This window comes from Cibotium barometz, chromosome 48 (assembly GCF_041138505.1).
Source record: "Cibotium barometz isolate CiBa-2024 chromosome 48, ASM4113850v1, whole genome shotgun sequence".
NCBI lineage: Eukaryota > Viridiplantae > Streptophyta > Polypodiopsida > Cyatheales > Cibotiaceae > Cibotium > Cibotium barometz.
The window spans coordinates 26,634,204-26,656,700 of NC_141093.1; the positions used below are offsets into that span (position 1 = coordinate 26,634,204).

Consider the following 22,497-nt stretch of genomic DNA (forward strand, 5'->3'; position numbering starts at 1 on the left):
TACTAAAAAAATTAGGTGCTAGCCCGTGGAGAATCCTTGGGCATCCGCAAAGTTGCATTTGGAAGCATACTCCTTTTTGGTAATCTAACCATAAAGGGGGGGGGGTGGTCAGCCCATCTTCTGGCCCCTAGTGTGGTGTATTGGGCAGAGTTGTTATCTTCCTTTTTATCTGGCATGCTTATGTGTTTATTCACTTTTCATGATAGATAAGATTTCCGTGTTACATTGGCCCTTCCGTTACAGCCAACATGATAGCCATCTTATGGGTCGAGTTGGTGATAACATCTCCGTCCATCTTCCCGTTGAACTTGGGAGGCTTCAAAAGCTTCAACAACTGAGCTCGTTCCTCACGAGGCATGGAGGAAGAACTCGGCAAACCGGTAGTTCCCTCGATGTTGAGCTGGTGAAGGTGAATGGGAACTAAAGGGAGAATCCGGTGTAGAGGGACTCCGAGAAGGAGACTGTGAGTGACATGAACGGCATCTCTCTTGCCGACTATGTGTAGGCTCAAAATGAAAATGTTGGACCAGGAGCAAAGCTTATTTGCTGCATCTTTTCTTGTATAACCGAAGGAGTGAAAAACCCACCTCTAGGAAGTTTTGCCACTTTGTCCTTGGAATTCTTGTGGCCTTGCCAAGAAGCACGATAGACACCAAATCTGTAGTGGATGGCCGGAGTACCATATTCATTCGACCAAAAGTGGTTGTCAAGACCTCAATTCGTGTCTCCACACGAGTAGCGATGCGGTCCTCCATACGGGAAAGCACTTCCATAAGTGCCTCTGGAGTATGTATCCATGATGTAGAGCTAGAAACAGTGATTAGTAAGGGAGGGATGGCGAGGGTTGCAGCCCTTCACACTGAAGACGGGTGGGTGAGATAGGTAATAGGAGATAACCGAAATAGTTTCTTTTTCCAAACCCGTCTTGTGCACTCGTGGTAGCGCACGGGCGCCAGAAAAGAAAAAATTTGGCAATTCCCTAGGCTCTGATACCAACTATAGAACACTTGTGCGTATGTGCTAGGGTTGGACAAAAGAGAGAAAGATGAGAGTTATGAAATCAAACATGCACAGCACATACAAGAGTCCTAAATTTACTGTTCTGTATTGACAACAAGGAGTATTACAACTGAAATTCGAGTGCAAATGATGGCTGAGATTGCACAATGCAGACGGCAACTTGCAGCCCACACTCTGCTGAAGATTCTCCTTGGCCTTGCTGAGAGAATGCATATGAATTTATATGCCTCAATAATGCTGGTCGACCAGTGTATACTGCTGTCAGGCTGCTGTTCGATGGCTGCAAGTCCCTAGGAATCCCCCAGGCTTGCGCACACCATTGCTGTCCAGTGGCTGCGCACCCTGCCTGATGCTCCTAGCCTGCAGCCCGACTGATACCTTGGCTGGCTGTCTGTTACGTGGCACCACTGCAGGTGATGTGTGATAATTATACTGAGAAATCACAAATTACATTCCAAAAGAAAGGATAAAGATGAACTTGTCTCATTGAAAAGTGTTACTTCACCTCAGGAAAGGTATCCACGATGGTAATTAGATGGTGTATAGAGTTCTTTCATACAACCTCTTTTTATGTTCTTAGCATAGTTGATATGTGGCGAGGCCATCCATCTTTAACTGGGCTGCTGTGATTATTAGAGACAGCAATATCAGAACCATTTGCTTTGCTCCCATGTTCCTCAGTACCATCTGAGCCACAGTGCTTTGTAGGATGCAAAACATGCAGCTTTGTACTATGATTTTGTTGATAAAAGTGCCACCAATGGCTGATTCTACTGATCCATGACAACTCCTGAACCTAGTGTGAATCAATACTCACTCAGTGTGTGAATCATTGGCCCTGTCTGAGCTGTTATTGGTGGAGGTATGCAATGTTTGGGCCTTGGGCTGGCTACAACAGCCTCGTCTTAATGCCGATGGCCACTCTACTAACCCATATTTAGTCGTTCTTCATAATTCATGCACGGGGGATCTGCCAGTCCAAGTGCTTGAAAATGGTCATGGTAACTGGTCACACATTCAGGCGCTGAAATATCCGTGAACTGTATGGAAAATGCAACTGCTGAATTGATGTAAAAGAAGTTTTCGTGTGTGGGTCATGCTTTTTCGGTGGTTTGGTTTTCAACACACACGAGGTATAGCCCATAGGCCATTATAGTAGAGCTTTCAAGCTTGTCCTGTCTTGAATCATGATGCAGGAAGCAGTTGCGAACGACAACCTACAAGATCGTGTCAAGCTCTCCGATCTACTACAGAAGCAGTATAGGAAGCCTCTTATGGTATGAAAAGCAAAAATTTTCACAAATTGTGTCCTTCTTTGTTACAAAACTGATAGAAATTTAGGGGTTGTCTGTGATTCTATGCAGATAAGTGTGGGTCTTCTATCACTGCAACAACTAGGGGGAATCAATGCTCTTGTATTTTATGCAAGCACAATTTTTGAGTCAGCAGGTAATTTTGTGATTTTTTCCATGGTTCATCTCATATATCTTGCAGGCATGTCACAGGGTTACTAATTACTGCCGATGCATCTGTTTTGCTTAGGATTCCCATCATCAGACATTGCTTCTCTATCCATTGCTGTTCTTCAGGTCTTTTCTTCTCTTTCAAAGCATGTTCGCATGTGTGCATGTGCTCCTCTGAAAAGTAATCAGGTCCTAAATTATAATTAATTAAGAGGACAAATCAAGGGGCAAAGTCAGTTAGTCAGTTGCAATCAGAATTGGCAAGGGAGGTAAGGCAATGGACAGACTTATGCTGAAGTCACTGTGACTTGGTGTCAAATATACAAGGGTGAAATCTCAATCAATTATACACCGGTGAAATCTCAAGGAATTTAGGGCTTTTTGAGCTCATGTGCAGCTGAATCTAATAACTACTTAACCTCTACTTAATACTTATTAATCAGTGAGGATCACAGAAGAGCGTGGGATGCTCACTTGGATTTGGACATCTGTATTCCAGGTTGCAATGACTGGAGTTTCAGGAGCGCTAGTAGACAAAGCTGGGCGGCGGTTACTTCTGATGGTATGGGCTGGATAGCTTTATGACTGTTTTGTGATGATCATATGCTTGGGGACAAGAAGCATAGGTGTTTTGAGTACTGTTTCTGCAATTAACATGATTGCATGATGATTATATATTTCGCATGGTTCAGGTATCTGCAGCTGGGACAGCAATCACGTGCTTCCTTGTCGGGCTGTCTTACTATTTGAGGGTACTGAGCAAATTGAAGATTGAAAAGAGTGCAATGGTTTGAAAAGGTTGATGTGTCTAGGTTTTGCTTTGTCCACACCTTACTTATGCAACACATTACCAATTTTGTTGGTTCTCTCATCAAATCCAGCCTTAAAACCATCCTTTATCAAAGTCGAGCGCCCCCCCCCCCCCAACCCCCCTTCTCCTCCGCTTTCATCCCCTGTTGCTCTGCAGCCTCTCTTGGTCTCTTCGCGCGCTGCTGCTTCCTCTCTTGTGTTCACCTGTCCCTCCACTTTGCAGCGCGTGCCCTTGGTGCCCCCCCCGCCCCCCCCTCCTTTTGCGGCTTCTCTGCTTGGTCGCCGCCCTCCTCCCCCTTCTTGCTTGCTTATCCCCTGTAGCCTCTGCTGCCCTGCCCGACCAGCCCCATCTCAGTGCGAAGGGCTGCAGCCCTTCCCATCTTTCCTTTTCTCTTTTCCGCCTTCTCCGTGTCTCTCCTTCTGACAGGTTCCTGTGCTTCCGGTCTGTGTTTTTTGCTGTTGTCATGCCATCCCTTGACCTTTCCTTTTTGGGGGACTCCATGGCTGCTCCACCACCCCCTGTCCGAGCCCGCTTTGCTGCCTTTTCTCTAAAGCGGGGGCCTCCAGCTCGTAGCATTGTCATCTTCTTCCTTGGAAGCGACCACCCTTGTCTGCAAGTTCATCAGCAACAGGCCGGTGCACGGCCATATCAGGGATCTCCTTTTTTTTCGGGGAAAAAGATCCTTCAATTAGTTAAAGAAAAAACAGCCACAAAGAGCTAAGTACAACCACGAAGGGCTAAATACAAACTTGCCTCATATAAAGGTGGGAAACAAGTGATCATAAGGGGAAGAGATACTCCTCCTCCGGCTGGCCGTTGTATGAGGAGATGGCTATCTCATACAGGGGGAGGGGGGGGAAACAACCACACAGGTGGTCTGTTATGCCAAATGGGGTCACCGCCTCTATCTGTGAGGAAAGGGCTAGGCTTCCAAAGTCTCAAGAAGGCTTCCCGCCACTTCCGCATGCGGTTAGAACCTCTCTGCACAGCTTCCCCCATTGATTGCGGAGGGTGTGAATGATGTCGAACCATATGCTCCCAATGGTCTCAGCCGGGGGAGTGTGAGTACCCTCGATGGCCTTGCTACATCTAGCACACAAGATGTGCCAGGCTGCTATGCTACTGCAAATCTCCCATCGTTGGCATGAGCTTGGTCGCCAGACACTTGCAGGTGGGGCTGTGACTGGTACTACTGCAATACAATGGTGGGAGACCTAAAGGACAAGGTCTCCCCCATTCTCCTCGTAAGTCTTGACCACTCTAGCCTCGGTGGCCCAAGTGACAGTACCCCAAGTGATAGTACCCCAAGTGATGATCCAGGTCGATACCCTGTCCATAGCTAAGATGCGGAGAATCCGCTGCCAAATCTGCTAAGCCTTCAGACAATCCCAAAGGCAATGTCGTTGAGACTCCTGGGGGTGGCTGCACCTTGGGCAAGCTGTTAACCGACTTCTGATTGCTAGCCAAGTACCCATTGCCAGACTCCTGCGTGCCGTCAGCCAAAGGAAGAGAGTGATCTTCCTCGGCCGAAAGCTGTCCCAAAGCCTCTTCCAAAAATCTGAAAGGAAGCGTTGTGATAGACCTTGAGACTGCCAATGTGTTGCTGTTGCCGGTGTGCCATCTATCTCCGGCATCTGGATCTTGCGATTGAGCCGCAATGTATATGCAAAGAAGGGGGCATCCAGAGTCTCCACCCGATTTGTGGGATCATGCCAAGTCCACTCTCTAGGGTCCCACTGCAACCGCGTGAGAGGTCAGCACTCCCAAATCCATAACCGCCAAAATCTCTCCCTGGCCACCTTGGCCGGTGCTCGATCTATGTGCCATGCCTGTGCCCGAAAACCAATCACCATTACCCTCTACAAGGTGTAGCCTTTGAAATCCTCCAAGGGGTGCTCTGATCTCTCTAATCTGCCATGTAATCCAATAGAAAAAGTGAGCAGACCACTGTCCTCATCTGCTCCATGGACCGCCACGAGGATATCATGTCTAGTGAACATGCCTAGCCACACGGGGGGAGCCGGGTCTAGAATAGGAGTCAGCCACTTTGAAGGAATAGCTGAGTCAACGTCGATGCTGAGCCTATCTCTACCCCGGACCTTGTCAGGCCTCTCTCCTGCTCCTCCTGAGGTAATTGCCTGTGTGCAACTCAATCTTCAAGAGGCTTGGCTGGTCCCATGCTCAAGGCGCCCCAGGATATGTGCGGTCGGGCCCCTAGCATGTGGCCACTGGGTAAACGGATCTGGGGCTCTAGATCAAAGGCTGCCGAAGCTGCTCCTTTGAGGCCACTGGAACAATCTGTTTGAGGGCTGGCCTGAGATGATCCCAAGCACGAAGTAGACTGGTTGCGAATGTGTCCTTAAAGGCAGGACTAAAACCACGGGCTCGCATCTCTGTGAAGATCCGTCTAGTATACTCTGCGGCCATGTGCCTCCAAGGCTCGGAGTGCGGGTTGAAATCGAGGCCAAGAGGAAATCCTTCCAAGGCTCACCACCGGGTAGGAGTCCTCTGACAATCAACTTGCCAAGCAAGGCACGACTTTGTATAGCTGGATCAACGAGGTCGAGCCCCCCTCTGCTATGTGGCTGAATGAGCACTCTCCATGCCACCTTGGCCCTGGCTGGCCTCCCATCACTTCTGGCCCACAAGAAGTTCCGGATCAAACGCTGTACCTGGTCAATACAAGCCCAAGAAATGGCCAGCACGAGGTGATGTGCCACATGGTGGCAAGCAGTACCTGGTTCACCACCACCACTCTGCCTACTAGGGATAGCCTCGCCGACCTCCAATATAGAAGCTTCTTTCGAATACTTCGAAGAAGCGGAGCGAGCTGCTGCTCGGGAGAGATATCAATGCCAACCTGGCAACCAAGGTATCGGACTTGAGTGCCCCTCTGGATCCATTGGAAAGCCTCAACTGGTCGCCAAGTCAGGGTGGGTGCTAGCCTACCCAAAAACCACACGACCTGTGCCAGTTCATCTGTGCTCCTGATGCACGACATAAAATCTCTATCGCCTCCGCGAATCTCTGCAGATTCCCAACATCTCCAGCAAGGTAGATTGTTGTGTCGTTTGCAAACTCTGAGTCTAGCAGCTCCTCTCGCGTGCGGAGGGGAAGGCGCAATCCCTGAAGTTTGGTCTTCTGGGCAGAGAGAAAACTACTCATGGCCTCGGCGACAAATAGAAAGAGGTACGGTGCCAGAGGACAACCCTGTCGAACCGAGCGAAAAAGGGGGAATCTGTCGCCTTGGGCTCCCTAATAAGAACGTGGCTGTGAGATGCTGAATAAAGTCCCAAGACTCCATGAATCCACTCCATGGGGAATCCCATTCGGCTCATAGTGCCCTCCAGAAAGCTCCAATCCACCCTGTCATTAGCTTTCTCAAAGTCTAGAAGTAGCACAATGAGGTCTTGCTGTCGCATCCTAGCCAAAGTTGTCGCCTCACACAAGGTAAAGATGTTTTCCAGAATACTCTGATGCTGAACAAAACCAGTCTGAGTGTCATGGATCAAGTCTGGGAGGGAAGGCTGAAGTCGCATGCTGATGGCCTTGGCCAAAATCTCGTAGGCCATCCCTAGAAGGGTGATGGGTCTCCACTACAGGATCTCCAATCTATCACCACCCTCCTTGGGAATCAAATGTATCAAGACCTTTGTGAGCCTCTCCGGGATGGTACCTGTGAGCATAATCTCATTGAAGGTAGCGCGAAGGCCACCTTCCATGAGGTCCCAATGGCGAAGAAAGAAAGAAACAGGAATTCCATCTGCCCTCGGGTATTTGCCCCTGGGTAATGCCTTCACTACCTCTGCCAGCTCCTCTGTAGTGAAAGGGGTCAATAAGAAATACCGAAGGGAGGGGGGAACCACCTCTCTCGTGTGCCTCCAGACTCTCGCGCGCATCAATCACTTAGGGGGATAATGGGGCACCAATGAGAAGAGATCGGAAGAAATCCATGGTGATGGCTCTCGAGTCTCACCTGTGGGGGATCAGAAACAGTAGCTCCATCCTGGCCACGTATCCTGTGAATACTGTCTCTCCTCTTGTGTGGGCCGGCTATCTAAAAAAAAAGTCTCCAATAACTCTGTCACTGGCCTGAGTCCAAAATGAAGCCCTGGCATGGTATCTATACTCCACCCTCCTCTCCTCAATGGACCGAATCTCCGTTCGGGCGGCAGCGATCTGATTCTCAATCCACGGGCTGTCTGGGGAACTCTCTTGAAGATGCTGTAAATAGGCTAGGCCCCTCCACAGACTCCTCTCTTGCTCCCAAAATCCCTCCAATCTACTCTGGGCTGCCTCCTATAAGAAAATACTGACCTCCCCAAGGCCATCATCCAAAGTGCACGCTGTAGATCTTGAGGAAAAGTCCAGTCCCGCCCATATTTGCTACAAATCTTGGAGTTCTGAATGAGGCTGTCTGGAATCCTGGAGCTCGCATGTCTGTCATGCCTCCATGGGTCCTCTAGGGATAGAATAACTGGGGCATGATCTGAAAATGTAGTGCCTGCCAGAATACCAACCATGCCTCCACGGTTGCAAGCCCACTCGTCAACATAAAACCTGTCCAGCCGAGAGAGGTTGGGGCCAGTGCTCCGCCTATCCGATCGAGAGAAGCTAAGCCTCCCAGTGCTACTCCCAAACTCTGGAAGATGCCAAGGGTCCTGTCCCCTACGAATCAATATCATCTCCTCCCATGTAGAGTACTCTGCTCCTGAGACTGTGGCCATGCCACCTCCAAGTCTGCCCTTTGCTGCCTCTATCATGTTGAAGTCACCGCCCATGCACCAAAAAACAGCTTGGGGCAAGGCCTGCCGGATAGTGCTCCAAAAGGTAGCTCTACCTACAGCTGCATCCGGGGCATAAATGTTCAGGAAGCCAACGCTATCCTCTCCAATCAAAATGGTAACCCACTCAGCACGTCTTGGAACTATAACTCTTGATCCTGTCTCAGATGGTAGAAGCTACTCACTAACAGAGAGACACTCCTCCTTGCGTCCCTGAAGGGCCGAAGGATGGAGACCAAAAAGTATGACTCGTGCCTGGTAGAATCTTCCCGTATAGCGGCGGCTACGCCCCTCAGTAAGATGGTGCTTTGAGAGGAAAAGAATGTCGATAGGTCCCCCCACCATAGCTCGATGCAGCTCTCCTCTAAGGACGCCTCGTCTTTGAAAGCACTGAGGCCCCCCTAAGCCCTGAATGTTCCATGAGACAATCCTCATATCAATCTTGGTGTGAGGCGGAACTATCGGAACTGCCCTTCACTCGTAGAGTCTTGGGTGCGGGCTTAGAGACAGGGAATAGTCATAATCTGTCTTGGTGCGGAGTCGCGTCAAGTGGGCATGGATCCTACCCTCCATATACAACCACTCTGCCCGAGCGCGAGAGTATGCATACTCCGTGCTCCATCGATCACAATGGAGGTATCTGTAAGAAGGGGGGAGAGGTACTGCGAGAGAGGTATGCATGAACACACAAAGCAGCACCTCCAGGCTGGAGGTCACCATCTCCCCTCCCTCCCTGGTCTCTGTGTGCTGAGCCACCAAGCTCGATCTTGGTCAAAGGCCATAGATGATAAGAACGTCGGTGATGCGGAGATCTTGCAGATGATGCGATAGCTCAACTGCCTGATCTTGAATGGTAGCGGCCATCGACTATGGATCCCACTTTGTCTTGGGGGCTGCACTCAAGGGGAAAGAGAAGATCATCGTGCCATTCTCTAACGTAGAGGGCCTGGTGTGGTGGAAGACCACACATACCTGAATAGGGGCTACGGTCTCCTTGAACCTGTTTGTCCCTTCCATCGGAAGACACCGGAAGAAACTATAATCCACATGTTGCCCCAAGATCTTGGGGGCCCGCCTGGAGACTCAGGTGGGAAAGCCCACACTGGTGAGGCCATCTCCATCGGCTTTGAAAAACGATGAATCATGCGGCGAACGGTACTTGCCGGCGGTCTCCTCTGAGGATCACGGGCTGCAGGAGGCCGACGGGAATGCTCTGGAGAGGCGGGAAGGGGGGGTGGGGTGATAGGCACGGAGGAAGAGGAAGGGGCAAATTGAGCGACTGTGGGTAGAGTCGAAGGCGAGGGTGGGGGAGGGGAGGAGGCGGCGAGGAGGAGCGGGAAGGCGGAGAGGCTAGGGAGGGATGCTGCTGAGAGGTATCCATCAAAGATGAAGGCTGGTGGGGAAGCCTCGACGAAGCGAGGGTGGGGTCAACCTGCCCCACTGGGCACTCAGGGCCAGAGGAGAAGTCGCGACGAGGAATCGGCCACCACATCGCGCGGGCCGCGGGGGGGGGGGGGGGGGGGGGGGGGGGGGGGGCCCTCTCCGTGACCTGCCGTCTGAGGGCGGGTGCTGTGATAAGTGCTCGAAATGGTTCTCTGACAGAACCGAATCCTCCTGGATGCTGCCAGCTTGGTGCGCACGGCAGCGATGCTTAGCTCTAGTGCTTGGTTGGCGATTGGGGCGGGGGCCAACCGTCCGCCACTCTTTAGCTGATGGGTCATCCATGGTCGGAACCTGGTGCTCCATGGTCTGGGAACCCGTTCTGCCCTTGGCCCCTTGGTGAAGATCTGAGCGGAAAGTAGGAGGGGGAACCACCGGGGATGGTCGCGTAGTCTAATGGCGAGGGCAAGCTTTGGCTAGATGACCCATCTGTCTACAAATAAAGGATTGGCCTGGGAGGCTGGAATACTCCACTTGCTTCATAATGGGGTCGCCCCGAAGAATGGGAATAGATACCATGTGAGGCATAGAGTCCGGCGAGGCAGCACAGATGCGGAGAGATGGAATCCCAACTGCTTGTGCGAGCGCTGAGGCAGCGGTAGGGGGGGATTCCATCACTCTCCTGATGGCACCACCAATCACCGGGAGAAGCGAAAGGTATTCCTTCTTGAGGCTTGGAAAGCATACTGTCACGGGAAAGCCTGAAACTCCACCTAATGGGTCGGATGCCGGGTCAAAGCCGTGTTGCCACCGTGCAACAAAGAAGTTTTGGCTGTACGCAGTGCAACGGGGCTCAGTTGCACGACAAGATCAGACGACGCTGGTGAGTCGAACTCAACCTGGTAGTAGTTGCGTCCCAAAGGATGAATATCTGCAATCTTTGTTGGCACACCTAGGAGGCTAGCCTGAAGAAGATCTCTAAGTTGGCCACGCATGGGGCAGCTACCGACAATCTTGCATACCAGAGTGGAGGCATCTAGGGATGCGACAGTCGTAACGAGATGCTGCAGGTCTGCTTCGAAGAACGAAAGACAGGTAATGGCGGCCTCAGTCGTAGGGGAGACGGAGCGGCTGCCATGGAGTCCTCTGAAAAGATGCAGGGGGGAAGAGAGCTTGAGCTCTTGCAAGCACACACACACACTCACAAAACCCTAATAGAGAACACACAAGGTGAGAGGCTGAAAATCTTTTTCTTCTCTACTCAACACTCAACACACCATATACAAGAATAAGAGTACACATAATATGAAAGGTACTCAACCAATACATACACGGGTTCTCTATAGTGTGAACCCGACTAAATGAGCTGGCGCTATAACTATGCCAGTCTCTAGAATGGCTGTCACACAGCCTGTCATCCCACTGGCCGCATATCTCCCATGATCTCACCAACCATGCCAGTGGTGTAAGTGTGGGGCCTATCCCCCAGGCGGGTCATCAGTGGCCACCGCCTCACTAGACGAGCTAGATATCTCAACACTCCCCCTCGAGCTCAACTCCATCTCATGCACACCAAGCGAAGCTCTGAATCTGCGGAGCTTCTCTGTACCCAATGCTTTGGTGAAGATGTCAGCTACCTGATCCTCTGTGCTGACATAAACAAGGTCAAGGTTACCTGCTAAGACCTTCTCTCTGACGAAGTGGTAGTGAACCTCTATGTGCTTCGTACGAGCATGAAAGACTGGGTTCCTGGCCAACTGTATACTGCTAATGTTGTCACAGAAAATGACAACTTGTCTATCCACTGATAGACCCAAATCTGCAAGTAGCTTTCTCAACCAAGCTACCTCACATGCTGCCATAGCAGCTCCTCTGTACTCGGCCTCTGTACTGGATAGAGCAACCGTAGGCTGCTTCTTGCTGCTCCAAGTCACAGCAGCACTCCCCAAAGAAAACATGAATCCACTGGTAGATCGTCTATCTGAGATACTACCAGCCCAATCAGCATCTGTGTACCCATGTACACATATCTCTATCCCAGTCTCATACAATAGTCCACAATGTAAAGTAGACTTCACATACCTCAGTATGCGTCTCACAGCATCCAAATGCGGTTTCCGTGGAACCTGCATAAACTGACTCACCAACCCAACAGCATAGCTCAAATCTGGTCTGGTGATCGTCATGTAGATCAAACTTCCTACTATGCTCCTGTACATAGTAGGATCCTCCAAGATCTCTCCTGAATCTGCACTCAACTTGCCATTCTGATCCAATGGCTCAGAAATAGGCTTACAGCCTGACATACCATACTTGGACAACATGTCCAAGCCATACTGTCTCTGCAGTAATCCAATACCATGTGGTGACCTAATCACCTCAATGCCCAAGAAATATCTGAGCTCCCCCAGATCCTTCATCTCGAACTTCTGTCTAAGCAAGATCTTTACATCAAAGATCTTTGCATCATGGTCCCCCGTAATGATCAAGTCATCTACATAGATGACAACAAGCACAACCCCTCTATCACCATGTCTCACATACAATGAGAAATCTGCATTGGCTACATGAAAGCCAATAGTGACAAGATATTCAGAAATCTTGTCAGACCATGCTCTTGGTGCTTGCTTTAAGCCATACAAGGCTTTCTTCAACCTGCAAACATGCTCGGGGTGACCCACATCCTCATAACCAGGTGGCTGCAACATATACACCTCTTCTTGCAAATCCCCATGCAAGAATGCATTTTTTACATCCATCTGATGTAAAGACCATTGCTTTGACGCAGCCACTGCTATCACAACTCTCACCGTTGCCATCTTGGCAACTGGGCTGAAAGTTTCCTCATAATCAATCCCATATGTCTGTGCATATCCTTTGGCTACCAATCTAGCCTTGTACCTGTTTATGCTTCCATCACTGTTATGTTTAACTTTGTACACCCACTTGCATCCAATGGCTTTCTTGTCTTCAGGCAATTGCACTAAATCCCAAGTCTCATTTCCATATAGTGCATCCATCTCCTCATCCATAGCTTTCTCCCAACACACATTTTCAACAGCCTCATCAATGCATGTGGGCTCAACAACCTGCACAACCTTTGCTATATATGCATAGTGATGTGCCACATAACCATCATAGGTAAATCTCTGCACAGGATTTCTCACTCTCCCAGATCTTCGCAGCTTCTCATTCATGGCTTCCATAGCCTTCTTTACACCAGGTGTTCTCATAGCTGGGATCCCAAGCTCCTCATCAAGGCTCATATCTGAGCCACTAGACTCTCCATCAACATGAGAATGCCCTGCAGAAATGTCAGGCATACCAAGGGGCTCAACCACTTTCTCTTTTCCTTTACGTGATGTACTAATCACATTTGCAGGGCTGGTATTATGACGCAGCCTGCCACTCCATGGTCTATCAACAGACCCACTAGATGAGGACTCTCCTGGTCCACTCAACGACTGTGATTGCTGACCTGCATTCTGTGCAACCACACTTCCACTCACATCAGCCCCAACAGCTTCTTTTTCAGCAGCATACCAGCTGCTCATCTCATCAAAGACAACATCCCTGCTTACCCTCAACTCACGTGTAGTAGGGTTATAACACCTGTATCCCTTTTGCTCAAGGGAATATCCAATAAACACACATTTTTCAGCTTTCGGGTCCAGCTTAGTTCTCAGCTCATCTGGCACATGCACATATGCAATGCATCCAAAGACTTTCAGATGAGACAAATCTGGTTTTCTGCCAGTAAACCTCTCCTCTGGAGTTACATCATGTATGGCTGCAGTTGGAGTCCTGTTCATGATGTATACTGCTGTAGAAACAGCCTCAGCCCAATAGCAATGCGGCATATTCCTCTCTTCCATCAATGCTCGCGCAATCTCAGCAATGTGCCTGTTTTTCCGCTCAGCAACTCCATTTTGCTGCGGAGTGTATCTGCATGTGAACTGTCTCCGAATACCATTCTTCTTCAAAAATTCAGAGAACTCATTGGAGAAGTATTCTCCCCCTCCATCTGACCTTAGGCACTTTACATATTTCCCTGTTTGCTTTTCAACCAAAACTCTGAAATTCTGAAAGTGAGTGAACACCTCACTCTTCTCCTTCATGAAATATACCCACACTTTCCTTGTGTGGTCATCAATGAAAGTGACATAGTACCTGCAGCCTCCCATAGACACGGTCTTCGTAGGACCCCATACATCTGAATGCACAACATCTAGTGCATTTCTGCTCACATATCTGTTACGTGGAAACACATGCTTTGTTTGCTTCCCAAATTGGCATGCTTCACATATTTTCTGCATACCTTCCACTTTAAATTTTGGCAGCCCTGTCACAATTCTTTTGTCTGCATAGACTTCAATCTCTGCACATTTACATGTCCAATTCTTTTATGCCATATGTCTGTGTCTGCAACAACTCCTGAACCATTTGCAAACATCGCAGCACTCATTTCAGGCATGTCTACATTCAACGTAAACATCCTGCCCACTCTGTTGCCTTTTGCAACCAACCTGCACTTGTCTTTGAAATCTTCAACATAACACCCATCAGGGTTAAACCGAACCTGCAAACCCTGCTCAATCATCTGGCCAACTGAAACCAGATTCTTTGTTATGTTCGGTACATGAAGTACATCTGCAAGGTACTTCACTTTGCCATCCTGCATAGACAATGGCCCATCTCCAATGTGGGCAATTGGATGAGCAGTGTCATCCCCTGTTTCTACAAAACCTGGTCTTTCCGGGTTTTTCATCTCCTTGAACCACTCCCCATGACTCGTCATGTGGTTCGAAGCGCCCGAATCCACATACCATACATTATCTTTTTGTGCTGCATCAACATTTTCAGACATGGCATTCACGACATGCTGCATAACAAACAACCTTTCATTATCCTCATTATTTCTGCTTGAGGATGCATAGTTGTTTTGCTGCACTTTCCCATTTTGTATGTCAGCTTGCTTCTTATAACATTCTGACTGCACATGTCCAGGCTTACCACAATAATATCATTCACGTGCATCATTATATTGCCTTTGCCAATTTCCACGGCCTCTTTGACTCCCCCTGCCTCTGAATTTGCCTCTTCCACCTGCGTGTTGTTGTTGTTGTTGATTCTGGGACTGTTGTTGTTGCTGCTGCTGCTGCTGCTGGCCATAATTCTGATTACCTGTTCGGCCACCTCCTTGACCGCGTCCACGGCCTCCTCTACCTCGTCCTCTTCGTGAACTCGTGTAGAAGGCCTGTTGCTCTGAACTGTTTTTGCTTTGTGAAGACTGTTGGTCTTCACCCAAGTTCTTCTCTTCGATAATCAGCATAGACACCAAATCTGTAAAGTTGGGAATGTTTTCCCGAGTCTGAATAGACGTCTTAAACGCCTTGTATTGTGGCCCGAGACCACGTAGACAGACTTCCACCTTGTCATCATCATCTACTGACACACCAATAGATGCAAGGGATTCCACAATACCCTTTATCTTCAGCGCATAGTCATTCACAGACATGCTCTTTTTCTCCACAGTATGAAGTTCATTCTTCAACTGTATCTTACGAGCCTTGGTATTTGTTTCATAAAGCTTTACCAAGGTGTCCCACGCCTCCTTGGGGGACTTGGCATCCTGAATGTGCCCAATCATGGTGTCCTGTATACTAATGGAAAGCCAATACATAACCTTCCTGGCTCCTTGGTTCCAGTCTTTAAACTCTTTCACATCTGCAGCAGTCGGATTTATATCCGGTATCTCCGGTGCCTCTTCGTGCTCACCTTCTATGTAGTCCCAATAGCCTTTTCCCATCAGAAAATTCGTCAACCTGAACCTCCAAGCATGGAAGTTATTCTTATCCAGCTTCTCAGCCACAATCTGTGTTATGCCATCATTAGACATCTTGCCAAACACACAATTTTACCAGAAACTGCACTCTGGTTTTTCCTGCACAACTGCTGTATTTTCTGCACAGCGGTACTGCTATCCACTCAAATGTCACAACCAGTGACCTCAATGCACATACATACACCCAATGGCAACTGTAGACCTCTTTGCAGCACCCACAGTGTCTGCACAGTCAATCTGTCTTCCTGCAGTACTTGAAACAGAGTTCTGCAGAGAATCGATGACTTACCCGCAGTGCTCGAAATCGTCTGCTTTCTGAAAAACGGAGGTCCAGACGCGCCCGAAACGCTGTTTCAGCCCGGAAATTTCAGTCCGTAGGACTTCGTAGGACTGTATAGTTGCCCTATAGCTTTACTCCCACGAAGAAAGCTTCTCAATCAGAGATCGTTTGCCGGTGCCTCCCGTAGAGCTCTCGACAAGGGTGTAGTCACCAACACAATAGGGAAGAGTAGTTGAAGCTCTTACCCTCGTACCGCTTCCTGTGGTTCTCTTGCTTGCAGCTCAGCCCTTAGCACGAACCAGGCTCTGATACCATGAAAAGATGCAGGGGGGAAGAGAGCTTGAGCTCTTGCAAGCACACACACACACTCACAAAACCCTAATAGAGAAAACACAAGGTGAGAGGCTGAAAATCTTCTTCTTCTCTACTCAACACTCAACACACCATATACAAGAATAAGAGTACACATAATATGAAAGGTACTCAACCAATACATACACGGGTTCTCTATAGTGTGAACCCGACTAAATGAGCTGGCGCTATAACTATGCCAGTCTCTAGAATGGCTGTCACACAGCCTGTCATCCCACTGGCCGCATATCTCCCATGATCTCACCAACCATGCCAGTGGTGTAAGTGTGGGGCCTATCCCCCAGGCGGGTCATCAGTGGCCACCGCCTCACTAGACGAGCTCGATATCTCAACATCCTCCTGGGGGCCAAAGACCAGAAGGGGCCGAAACTCACCGAGAAAATGAAGAGCTGCCCACAACCTGAAGGCGCTGCCGGAGGAACAAGGATGGGCTAGAGATGGCGGCAGAGAAAGGAAATGAAGGGGCGGATGGCGTAGAAAGGAAAAGAAAAAAAGGGGGGGGGTGGAAATAGACGTAGGCGGCGAAGGGCAGCGGATGAGCACAGAAAGAAGGCAAAGGGAGGCGGGGTGGCGCAGAAGGAAAAGGGGCGGGGGTCACAGGCAGCGAATGGAGGGGGGGGATGGGCGCAGGAAAGAGAGGGGGCGGGGCAGGGCTGCTGCAGTCGGGCAGGACTGGGGGGCCGGCGCCGGGCACTGGCGCAAAACGGGGGGGGGGTGTGCAGTCAGGCAGGGCAGGGGTGGATAAGAAGTTTCAAAAGAGAGGGGGGGCGCAGGCGGGCAGGGGCGGAAAAGGGGGGGGTGCAGTCGGGTAGGGCAGGGGCAGGGCACAGGCGCAGACAGGGGGAGAAGAGGGGGGCGCAGAAGGCGAAGGGCAAGAGAGAAGGGGGGGGGGCAGGCAGTGGAGCTAAGGCAGGGGGGTGTCGGCAGCGACGCAAAGCAGGACGGGGGGGAGCGCAGCTCGCTACTCTCGATTTGATAAGAAGTGTCTCTTTCCCGTATCAGGGATCTCCTTGAGGCAGTCCTTGTTGGGGATCACGGGCGGATCACCGACATCTAGTTCCTGGGGAAAAGGATACACCAGGATCGAGTTGGAGGACAGTGCTTAATCTGCTGCCACATGGGTCACCGTGCCCATTTGCCCAGACGGTATTCTTCGTCCAGCCAGGCCACCGAACCTCGGCGGCTACGGCTCCAGCTGTGGGCCCCCCGCCTAGACCTCGCCACCGACAGCCTCTCCTCTCTCTCTCTCTCACCCTTTTGAGGCTCCCTAGTGATGGGAGCGATAGTGGGGACACTCTAGGCGATAGTGGTTTATTGTCTTGTGGATGACTACCATGAGGTTATAAATTGCGCTTTCTTATAAGGTGAATTTGGGCATGTTCCTGGATTCATCTAGGTATATATATATACACTCTAGGCGAGCCTCATCCGCAAATGGTGCAGGACCAGGAATTCGCAGGCAGTAGGTGGATGTCACTGCAGGCCCCTGGGCCAGGGGCCTATGATCCGCTACCATTCCTTCCAGAGCTTCATGGACTCGATGGAGACAGTTCTTATCCCTTCCAGTTCCATTTTTTTTCTCTGGAGTCCTTGGGCAATCCTCCCTTACTGGTGGACTATCCCCTTTTTATGTGCCTCCTGGTTGAGGCCAGCAACTTCAGAGGTGCGCGCTTCTGTGCGCATGTGTGGTACTCCATCTCTCCTGCCCCACCCCTAGGGACGTGGGAGCTGTGGACTTCTCCTCCCCCCTGAGTACCGCCCTAGGAGTGGTGTGGGACGACGAGGTGGTGGATTGGACCGTACGGGATCAGGCTGGTTATCACTCGCAGCAGATGCTGGGGGACCTCAGGATCACTGATGCCATTGGCAAAACTGGCAATCAGCTCGGATGGAGCTCTTATGTCATACCCCTGGGCTTAAGGGTTTACACATCTTTGGAGTGCGGGATCGATAGGCACCTATGTAGGGCAGAGATCCATCCACAGCAAGCTAGGTAGTAGTGAGCACTGAGTGGATCCACCTGTCTATATCGGTGCCCATTTTGAGCATCTTCGGCCATGAGCTGATTTTGACTACTACCCATCCAAACCTCTGTTGAAGATTATCCAAGCCTGGCTGCGGCCCACCCTCACCTTGCCTTTCAGCCATGAGGATCATCTCATGGAATGTCTGGAGACTGGGTGGTGCCTTCTGCAGCTTTGCAGTGTGCCCTCGTGTGGGGGAAAAGTTGACGTCCTCATGGAGCACCATCTCACAGCTGGGCATACCCTCCGCTGTGGGAAGATTCTTCCCAGCCGGAGTCATACTAATTGGTCGCTTGTGTTTGGAACCAAGGAGTAGTCTGCATCTCTGTCAGCAGCTACGGACTGAAGAAAGTGGCTAATCTCGCGGAGGGCAGTGTCCAAGGCATCAGCAACGAACAAGGGAGGGAAAGAGAAAGAAGTCCAAATCTCCTCAATCCTCTGGGAAATCTCGGGGTCTTGCAAGGGGAGGATCCTCATAGTTTGTTGGCGATCCTGCTACCACGGGTTTGAAAGATGAAGCATCACATGTGTATGGTCGGAGAAGATAGTGCCAGCAAGAATGCCAACCATGTTGCCCCTATCACAGCTCCACTCGTCAACATAGAAGAGTCCAGGCAGGAGAGGATGGGACTAGCATCTTGTTGGTCAAAGCGGGAGAAGGCGAGACCGGGGGGCATGCGATCAAACTCTGGAAGCTGCCAAGCAAGCATCCTGTCCAGTGCCCCAGATGTTGAAGATGAGCTCCTCCCAAGCGAAGCACTCAAGGCCTTGCCTTTCCTAAATCCAAAAGGTAGTGCAGTCTGCTGAAGCCCCGTTAAATGTGACTCCTGGCCTTTCGAGAGCAGGAGTAGGGCATTTGTCGTAGCGTGGCCTCACTTCAGCGGCTGCAGGAGCAGACTCTTGCCAGCCCTTGGGTAGGAGCATAGTTGGAGGCTGCCAGGACTGCCCTCAAGGCGTTGGAGTAGAGGGTGGAGTATAGGTATCATGCAAGAGCTTCCTTCCAGTCTCAGATGGGAGATTGGATGTACACAAGGTTAGAACAACGTAGAAGGGTGCATGCAAACTCACCTCCCAACCGTAGATTCTCTTGGAATCCAAGAGTTGTCACACCGCCCATGATGTGTCATGATACCACACCACGAATGGACAGACGGTTGGCCAACATATGTGCCCAATGTGCTTTCTAGAGCCGCTAGCACCCCTGGAGGCATGCGCATCCACATTGGCTTGCAGAGGCTCTTGCATGCTAAGCAAGTCTCCACCCTGCCTAACTAGCGCTCCAATCTTCCACAAAAGAAAAGCTTGGGGGAGTTGAAGATAGGAGGGCTCCCTTTGGACTATATATACCCTTTCATCTTTCGCACTGCCTTTGCACGTGGGATTACTTGGCCTCCCTTTTCCCACCTTGCAATCCCCACCACCCAAGCGAGATTTGCACCTCCAACATCCCCCTCCAATCTTGCAGGGAGGGAAGTGGCCTGGGACCATGAACCGGGGCTCTGATACCATCTGTTTCCAAGAGTTGCCACACCGCCCATGATGTGTCATGATACCACACCACGAATGGTTAGGCGGTTGGCCAACATATATGCTCAACGTGCTTTCTAGAGCCCCTAGCACCCCTAGGGGCACACATCCACATGGGCTTGTGGAGGCCATGGCATGCTAAGGCAAGGCCCCACCCTACCTAACTAGCCCTCCAGTCTTCCACAAAATACAAGCTAGGGGGAGTAGAATATAGGAGGGGTCCCTTTGGACTATATATACCCTTTCATCTTCCACACTGCCTTTGCATGTGGGATTACTTGGCCTCCCTTTTCCCACCTTGCAATCCCCACTACCCATGCGAGATTTGCACCTCTAACAGATTCCAACCGGAATCTCCCTCGAGCCAAGGGCTAAGGTTCCACTTACCACAGGCCAAGCAAGTCAATCTTGGCATCGTCCCATACCACTAGAGTCTGTCCTAAGGGACCCTCAGCAAGGCTGCCTGTGAACGGCCATGTCTATGGCAGAAGTAATACTACTCTGGTCGAAGCACATAAGACCAACTGTCAAGTATATGAGTATATGACCACAATAATCCATAAGCCATTTATACGGGAACTACTGCCACGGCCCGCTATAAATAACCGTCTAGTTATAAATAGCAAGTAACCAATGATTATCAATAAATAAAGAACCCTAGCCACTTGTAACTTGCTTGCAGCCTCCCCCCTACAGAGCTCCCCAACCGTGGCCAAGTAAGCACCTAATCCTCAGGATTAGCGTTAGGTACATAACTTTCTTCTCCTCGTAAGACCTCTCCTCTCTAGGAAACAAAGTCAAGGAACCTCTGCTGTAAACTAGGAGCTGTCTCCCAAGTTGAGTTCTTTGCTGCCCTATCTTTCCACTTGATCTTATACTCAAGGATCAACTTATTCCTAAGCTTCCTCTCCTTGAGTTCCAATATATACTCTGGCTCATGTGGAACAAAGTCAAGGAACCTCTGCTCTGTAAACTAGCAGCTGTCTCCCAAGTTGAGTTCTTTGCTGCCCTATCTTTCCACTTGATCTTATACTCAAGGATCAACTTATTCCTAAGCTCCCTCTCCTTGAATTCCAATATATACTATGGCTCATGTGGAACAAAGGACAAGTCTCTATGAGTTCGTTATACTCAAGGATCAACTTATTCCTAAGCTTCCTCTCCTTGAATTCCAATATATACTCTGGCTCATGTGGAACAAAGTCAAGGAACCTTTGCTGTAAACTAGCAGCTGTCTCCCAAGTTGAGTTCTTTGCTGCCCTATCTTTCCACTTGATCTTATACTCAAGGATCAACTTATTCCTAAGCTCCCTCTCCTTGAATTCCAATATATACTATGGCTCATGTGGAACAAAGGACAAGTCTCTATGAGTTCGTGAGGTTTAACAATGTTATCCTGAGACCCTAGTTTCTCCTTGAGTCTACTCACATGAAAACTTGATTAACTTTCACATTAGGAGGCAATTCTAGCTTATAAGCCACCTCACCAACCCTTTTCAAGACCTGGGGGCAACTTCCCAACCCTCCCCATCTGCAACGTCTCAGAACTCTTGGGTTTCTTTAGAGATACTAGCATTCCCTCAGATAATTCCCTCGACAAATGCTTTCTATCAACATAAAACCGTGCTTTATCGTGAGCACTTCCGATAGATTCCTGTGCACTGACTAGCATCGCCTGCATATCTGCCAAGAAATTCTCTAGCCGCATCAATCCTAATACCCTTATGTCTCGATGTAATTACCGGAGATCTAGGTTGATAACCGTACATCACCATAAATGGACTTTAACCAATAGTTGAATGTTGAACACTATTGTATGCCAACTCGATCATTTGGGATGTGCTTCTTGCGATTAGATGGTTGCTTGGAGATGTATGCATGAAGCATATCCTCCAGAACGTGATTCACCCTCTCTGTTTGCCCATTGGACTAAGGATGATCAAAGGATTTTGGTACTTGCCAAATTATCCACATACAAACCATAACACAACCCAGCATGAGGCAACCATAGAATTCAGCTGGTACACAAATAGAAATGCCAAGTCAACAATATAGTCCATATACCTCTGGGTGGGTACTGACTCTTCCCCAAAAACCAGGGGTCTTCATGCAATAGAGTTGATATAGTTAGTGCAACTCTCCTCCATTCAGTTGGTACAGCCCTCTTCCATTCAGTCGGTACAAGTACATGCGCTGGTACAGTAGGTATAGCCCTTCGTTCAGCTGATACAGCCCTTCATTCAACCAGTACAATAAGTACATGGGCTGGTACAATAGGTACAATCCTCAAATCAGCCGGTACAACCCTCCATTCAGCCGGTACAGTACATAAATCAGTCGGTAGGGGATGGTGCAGCCATCAAGAGGCTTGGGTTTTTACTTGCTCGAGAGTCCCACCCCTCTATAAAGTCCACAATACCGGCATTTAAACCTCTTGGCACCCCCTCTCTTGCTGTCATACTTGGTCAAAATGTCCACTTGTTGGACTTAGAAGAAAAGAGCTTCGAGCTGGAGCTCGACCCGGTGCCTATTTGCATCATCTTAGTCCTACCTGTCTTTCATTTCGCCGCCCTCCACACCCCCCCCCCCCAAAAAAAAATAAAAAAATAAAAAACCCCTGGGGACCTTGGTTCGGCCTTCGCCCCCTTCTTGCTCGCTGCCTGCCCTGTTCACTCCTGCGTAGGCTTGTGCGCTGCCTTCAGCACCCTCCTCCTGTGCGCCTTTTCGCCCTTTTTCTCTCTAGCCCCCCCTCCCCTTGGGCTTCCCCTCTTCTCCGCCTATGCGCCCCATTTGAGCCCGCCTCCTTTAGTTTGTCTCTTTGTTCTCTCCGTGTGTGCTGCCTATTTGCCGCTTCTCCCCCCCCCCCCCCTCCCCCCTTCACTTGTCAAGCGCCCATCTCTCTTGTGGGGTGATTAGCTTGTGGGTTATTCTTCATCGGCAAGAGTAGGCGTTTCTAGTCTTCTGTAACTCGCACGCGGGTGCCCGGGGGAC

At 49.9% G+C, this 22,497-nt stretch overlaps 1 protein-coding gene across 2 annotated transcripts in view; it reads left to right on the forward strand.

Moving 5' to 3' along the window:
- Nucleotides 1-22,497, forward strand: part of LOC147611016 (sugar transporter ERD6-like 4) — a 68,138-nt gene that overhangs the window by 37,931 nt on the left and 7,710 nt on the right. The window contains exons 10-14 of one of the 2 annotated variants that reach the window (XM_086785664.1): nucleotides 2,217-2,297; nucleotides 2,385-2,469; nucleotides 2,563-2,609; nucleotides 2,983-3,045; nucleotides 3,176-3,235. In XM_086785664.1, the coding sequence (XP_086641790.1) occupies nucleotides 2,217-2,297; nucleotides 2,385-2,469; nucleotides 2,563-2,609; nucleotides 2,983-3,045; nucleotides 3,176-3,235 (336 nt within the window). The remainder of the gene's footprint in view (nucleotides 1-2,216; nucleotides 2,298-2,384; nucleotides 2,470-2,562; nucleotides 2,610-2,982; nucleotides 3,046-3,175; nucleotides 3,236-22,497) is intronic. The other variant, XM_086785665.1, reaches the window with a different exon arrangement.